This window comes from Rhinolophus sinicus, chromosome 3 (genome assembly GCF_057876585.1).
Source record: "Rhinolophus sinicus isolate RSI-liver-muscle chromosome 3, RSI-T2T, whole genome shotgun sequence".
Lineage (NCBI taxonomy): Eukaryota > Metazoa > Chordata > Mammalia > Chiroptera > Rhinolophidae > Rhinolophus > Rhinolophus sinicus.
This window is the reverse complement of record NC_142503.1, coordinates 54927896-54934545: the sequence shown is the minus strand read 5'-3', so window position 1 is coordinate 54934545 and position 6650 is coordinate 54927896. Positions and strand designations below refer to the sequence as shown.

General features: G+C 43.3%; 1 protein-coding gene across 1 annotated transcript in view; it reads left to right on the top strand.

Moving 5' to 3' along the window:
• The first annotated feature begins 384 nt into the window (after window positions 1-384).
• Window positions 385-6650, top strand: part of EDIL3 (EGF like and discoidin domains 3) — a 387262-nt gene continuing 380996 nt past the window's right edge. The window contains exon 1 of the mRNA XM_019746385.3: window positions 385-974. Within this exon, the coding sequence (XP_019601944.1) occupies window positions 908-974 (67 nt within the window). The 5' untranslated portion in view covers window positions 385-907. The remainder of the gene's footprint in view (window positions 975-6650) is intronic.

The following is a 6650-nucleotide window of genomic DNA, read 5'->3' as shown; positions in this document are numbered from 1 at the left end:
CTATAGTGAGAACGGGACTTCAGGGGAGTCCTTAACGTGGTTATTTATAAAGCCAATGCTGGAAACTAAGAGAATCTCACATACCAAAGGTGCTTCCCTTAACTCCAGTGTCTCTGGCACGTATGGAAAAGGTACAGGTAATGTAGGAATGTAGGAACTTCAGAAGGTGGTGGCAGGTGCCAGGGTGTGGCTGCAGATGTCTCCCTTTTCTCTTCCAGCAGAAGGAGCCACTTCTGAGAGAGAGAGAGAGAGAGAGAGAGAGAGAGAGAGAGAGAGAGAGAGAGAGAGAGAGAGAGAGAGAGAGAGACTGATTGTGGGAGGGAGGGAGGAAGGGAGGGAATACGAGGGAGGACTTGGGGAGGAGGGAGGCAGGCGCTGGGGGAGAGCGCCGGCGAGGCTTCGGCTCACACGCACGCTGCCTCTGTTTGTACACAGTGCACTCCCCGCCGCCGGCTCCCTCCCTGCCGGCTCACGCTTCATTGTTCTCTAAGTCAGAAGCCCGGCAGCCTCAGAGGAGAGAGGGGCGCTAGCGGCTAGCCCAGTGTACGTCTGCGGGTCCACCAGCGCGGGTGACCCAGAGCTGCCGCGGGAGCCCGCGCCCCGCCCTGCCCGCCCAGCCTCAGCCAGGACCCACTCGCAGCAGAGGCTGAGCCGCCAGCAGCTCCCTGGAGCTCGCCCACCTCCTGGCACCGGAGCGCAGGCAAAAGGAAAAAAGAGATTCCTCTCTTTAGTCACCACTCTTTCTCACCCTCTTCAAGAATTTGTTTAAGGAAGAGCTGCGGGAAGAAGACGTCTTTCTGCATTCACTGTTGGGCGGGGTCTGCCGTTATCCTGAGGTGCCACCTTAGCGACACTGCCCTCCGCTTCGACCCCTGACCAGTCCAGGTCACGTCCGGGAGAAGGGATCATGAAGCGCTCGGTGGCCACTTGGCTCTTGGTTGGGCTCAGCCTCAGTGTCCCCCAATTCTGCAAAGGTGAGGCTGCGAGGCGGGCAGCTGGGTGCGGGACAGTCAGGGAGTCCCCTGGGAAATACCTTGCAGGGGGCTGGGGGTAGCCCCCGGGCGGCCAGGGCTAGCAAGCGCCGCGGGAGGCTCGGAGGCGATGGCACGCCTTGGGTTCCCCCAAAAGTGCTCCCGAAGTCAGAGCGAGTGAGCGGGGCTAAGCGGGGAATGGGGTTTGAGGGACTGGGGTGAGATCAAGGAAAGATGTGGACAGAGGGGTGGCGGGAGGGAACTGTTTTCTTGGGAACTAGAGATTCTGCAGTTCACTGGACCACCAGGTCGCAGCTCGAACCCTCCCTGGGCAGTGCTGGGGAAGCCCGCTACCTGCACCCGGCACCCGGCGGACCTTTGGTGGGGGCTAGAGCCAAGAAAGCAAGCTTGCTGAGGCGTCATCTACCGTTAGTTGAAATGCGAAGATGCTGGAGAGCCGCAGAACTGTCTGCCCCAGGGTGCGGTGCTTCCGCTCCTGGGGCTGGCTGAGAGGTTTGCAAATCCAAACCCAGGCGCTAGGAGTTTGGGCGGTGGGTGAGATGGAGACGGGTCTGACAAGTTGGTTGGGCTTTCTTTCGCTTCCCCCTCTGGGACTCACTGCATCGATTACAGAAGAGCCCTGGGAATTTGTCTCTCCTCTAACCCAAGGGGCCTCAAGCTTTTCTCAGCATTCGGTTAGGGTATAAGTGTAACTCTTGGAAATAGGGAATGGTGCGGTGCGAGACAACTCTCGCACCCCCACCCAAGAGCGGAAAAGTTGTAAGAGCTGGTCTGGTGCTGCTTTCCATGACTTGTGTGAAATAAACCAGCCTGTCAAAAAATAGAGGACTTTAGCAACTGTCCTGCCGAGTTCCACAGACGACTTCCAGGTCCTTTGGGAAGGGTGGCTTGTCAATACGTTCCTTGGTGCTGGCCCCGTCTCTGCGCTGTTGGTGGTTGAAGTTGGCACCAGAAAAGGGCAGGGGCTCTGGGGAGGTCGCACAAGGGGGTCTGCACCCCTTCTGCTCTTCTAAAGGTTCCGCAGGCTGCTTCAAGTGGAGAGCTGAGGGCACTACAGGATTTAAAATGCTGTGCCTCTAGAAACGGGTAGTTGAGTTAAAAAATGCGTTGACTAAAATCCATTTGAGAATAGACAGTGCATGAATATTCTGCACCATCCATGCATACACCAATCCATCTGTTTGTTTCACGGGGAAATTGTGTGCTCTTTGGCTACTGTTCGCCCAAGAAGCCTGGTGTTTCTGGCCACATGCCCTTGCTGCTCTGCCATAGGGATCCATGGCCTCTCTTTTGCTAGGCCTCCCCCCGCCCTCCCCCAGAGTGTGGCTATTTCCCCCAGCTTGTAGGCTTGTGTGTAGGTGTGTATCTCGTCTGTCTGCGTTTACAAAGTGCCCTTCTAGTGATCAGGCAGAGGCAGCCCAGTCCACTGAAGGTTAAGGAATGGTAATGGCTCTGTAGTTGCTTGGCTGAGTTCCACAGCGATATGAAAAAAAACAGCACTCCCACCACTGATATTTTTCCTTTCTCTTATTTTCCATCCGGATTTTTTTCTGCACTTTGATCCCTTAGCTAGAACGGGGAGGGGAGAACTGCAGGCCCTCCCCTCTCTTCCTCCCTTCCCAGCCTCTGTTCCCACCCCAAACAGGAAAACACACACTCACCCACTCACAGGCACCTACACTGTGGTACCGCCACCACCACCATCTGTCCCCGCCCCAAGGTGGAGGGCGGCGGGGTGGAGGAGGAGATGGTGCGTTTAGCGTGTGTAGCGGTGCTACCATTGCTGGGTCTGGTTGCAGGAGCTCTGGAGAGAGGAGTCCTGGCTCTCTGCAGCTAGGACCTCAGCTTCCTAAAGATGCCTATGCCTAGGGCACAGCTTACTCCTCCACTCAAATAAACCATGCTGAGGTTGCCTAGCCTCCCCATTCAGGCTGCTAGACGATGCTCGCGCAACTATGTACTCCGTATTCTTCAGTAGATCTCTCTCTCTCTCTCTCTCTCTCTCTCTCTCTCTCTCTCTCTCTCTCTCTCTCCCTCCCTCCCTCCCTCCCTCCCTCCCTCCCTCCCTCTCCCTCTCTCCCTCTCTCCGTCTCTCCCTCTCTCCCCCTGTGGGTAAAGGGAAAGAGGGCTTTAGAAAGAAACAGAACATTTTACAGGAGCAATTTTTGTTAAACTTGCACCTTTCTAATGTATTCTCTCCCAGCCCTGCAGAAGGCAGAGTGCAGCTTGCATGACAGTTCCAAACAATTAAACTTTGAGCAAACTTATTGAAACCAGTGTTAACACAGACTTTCACTTACGCACACCCACGCCCTCACACACGTCGTTTATCTAATGTACGTCTTTTAAAAATTGGTGTTTCCCTGTGTGGGTTGCAATTTCCATGCATTAATTAATGCCTGGGATTTGATAAGGACCTGTAATTCCTTTTATTAGTCGTTTTTATTTTAAAATTAAACCAATGGATCAGTCAGATTGAATATTTTATTAACTCTTAAATTATTCATCATTATGGGTTGCTCTAAAAAATCCAATAATATGCACACAGTTGCAGCAAGCACGTGACATCTTATGCAATATGTCCCTGTGCCTGCAGTTCGTGCCTGAAGTCTTCGAGCAAATGGCACTGTCTAAAACTGTCTAGACATGTCCTAAATACTATGAATCAGAATCATTGGCATTTGCGTTTCTTTTTCTTTCTTTCTTTTTTTTTTTTTTTTTTAGTGAATGGCAATTTTCAGTTAATTCTACGTGAAAATAAATTAGTACCTGAAAAATCTCACTTGAAATAGCAGCACGATGCTTCTCTGATTAGTGTAGTAATATTGATGCTGAAAAACAGGTTTTTAAGTTTTTAAAAAACGTTACACAAATTTACGTGACCATTAATTTTATACTTTCAAAATAAGTGCTAACTTCAGGTTCCTAGTGAAGCATTTAAAAAAAATTTGAAATATTGAATTAAAAGTAATAAAGTGAATATAAAGTATCCTGCTGTGACTATTTGACACTAATGCCAAATCTTGGCCATGTCATACACTGTCGTGATACAACACACTTTTTTTTTTTTTTTTGCTCTGGTCCTGAAACTTTTTTCCAATTATTCTTTTTCGGTTGTTTGCTTCCGGTGTACAAAACAATGTGATAGTTAGACATTTCACCCCTGACAAACTGATAACCCCCCTTCCCCAATCTATTGCCCCTCTGACATCATATATATCTATTACAATTCCATTGATTCTATTCCCTATGTTGTACTCCAGATCCCGTGACTATATGTACATTAAATTATAATTGACATACAATATTATTCAGCTTCAGCTTCGGTGTACGCTGCAATGGTCAGACATCTGCACCGTCTGTGAAGTGGTCTCCCTAATAAGACATGTGGCCATCTGATACCCTACAAAATCTTTATTGATTATGTTCTCTAAACTGTCTTTCGTATCCCCATGGCAATATTGTAGTTACCAATTTATGCTTTCTAATCCCTTCCCCTTCTTCCTCATCCCCACCACCCTCCCTTCTAGCAAACATAAGTTTTTCCTCTGTATCTCTGAGACTATTTCTATTTACTTTGCTCATTTATTCAGTTCTTTAGATTCCACATATAAGTGAGATCATACGGTATTTGTCTTTCTCTGACTGACTTATTTCACTTAGCATGATTATTCTTGAAATGTTTCCTTAGAATTGAAATATATTTTGTTTTAAATTTATATGATTTGTGAAAAATATTTATAATAATACAAATTAATGGTTAAAATTTGAAATGGTTTATTCCTCCTTGTATGGTCTTAAAGTAACAAAGATCTTCAACACCAGGAAAATGTATACCATTCCTAAACTCTTCTCTAAATTAAAACTCTTGTATATTTCTCAGATATCCTGAGGTTAATGTTCGTATAAAGCATGTATTTAGGATCTAAGGTATTTTTAATAAGTATGTTAATAAAATATGCTTTCATCACTAGATACATACATATGTATGACTTTTTCTTCTCACAAAATTATAGCAGTATAAAGTAAGGGTTGAAGTATACACGACTACAATAAAATAGCTTGGTTACCCAAAATCATTATGAAATATAAGGTTGACGATTTTGAGAATCTAAATTTATAGTCCACATTCTTAATTTCACTGATATTAAGGTAAAATTTTTAAGTAGGTAATTTATTTTTAAAACTTTTCATCTTTTGAAAGGTTTAAATAACGGTATGGATGTATACATTTATCATTTGTATACAGTTTTAAAATTTGTTTAACTTGTGTGTTTCCTAAAGCATAAGAAACTAATTCTGATATTTGTTGTTTACTGAACACACTTGAAGGTGCAATAGCATTGAGTGTGATTTATGATATAGTAGATTTATTATATCCTTGCAAAAACAAGACAAAACAAAACAAAACAAAAAACAGTGCAAAGTAAATCAGAATGTGTAGGTACTAAGAAACAATTACCAAATTTTGCACATGAGTAGTTAATGGCCTGGCTTCTGTCATAGCTAATAAATTTACTCTTTATATAGTTGAGTTTATGTTCTAAGTAGTTTGCAAACTGACATTATTATGAAAAAAAATAATAGAGAATCAAAGCCAAGCCATTCCTATTATTCAATTTTTATCTACATTTTAATAAAGATGCCTAGCATGTTTTTGTTTTTGTTTTCTTTTTTTTTCTAACTCACTGCCCATGTAATAATTATAATATGTTTTGGTTAATCAAATCAGACATGCATTTATATACAAAGAGTCAAATGATTTCTCATGTGAAGTAAGTAGTGAAAATTTTTTCTTAGTTATGTGATAATGCTAGAAATTAAGTACTACAAATGCTTAAACTGAATGAATTACCACTTAATTGTCACTGAAAATACCTCTAACATGTCTGATTTGAGGGAGTTGCTGAAGGTAAAATAGACTGGAATCAACTCTGCCCTTGCCAGCAGGTGTCAGGATAATCAGTGGAGATCTTTTAAAGGAAAGATGGAAAGAAAAAAAAAAAAAAGTAAACTAGTATATGCTAATCTGCAAATCCACATAAAGTGACTTTCTACTCTGTGTGAAAATGATATTATTAGTTAGTTTTCAGGGCTCCCCTGAAAATGAGAGGGAGTACCTACCTCTTGTACGACAGGATTTTAGCGGGAACAGCTCTAATTGCCATAGAAAAAAAAAGTGCATATCTAGGCTGAACCTTATTTTTCAGGGATCTCCTGAGTACCTTCAAGGGAAATCAACATAGAATATGAGGTGTTTGCAGTAGAAAAACTATTGTGAAATGTTTGGCATGCTTTTAAGCTTGTTCTTCATACCTACTGTACATTTATAAATGGAAATTATATTGATTTACATGGAGATATATATATATATATATATATATATATATATATATATATATATATATATATATATATCAACTATATAGTTATGCACATCTGTAGTACTAGTAAGAGATACTGCATAGACTTTTCTATCACGATTGTGAAGTGTATGTGTCCTGGAGCTTATAAGTTTCTAAATAATGTAAGCCGTGTGGCCAAAAGAGGCAAAATGACATGATAAATAAAGTTTTGTTTTTACCCATTTCAGTGCTTTATCAATCCTTATGTATGTGTCTATTGTGTATCAGTAGTTGTCAGTAACTTGATGTAATT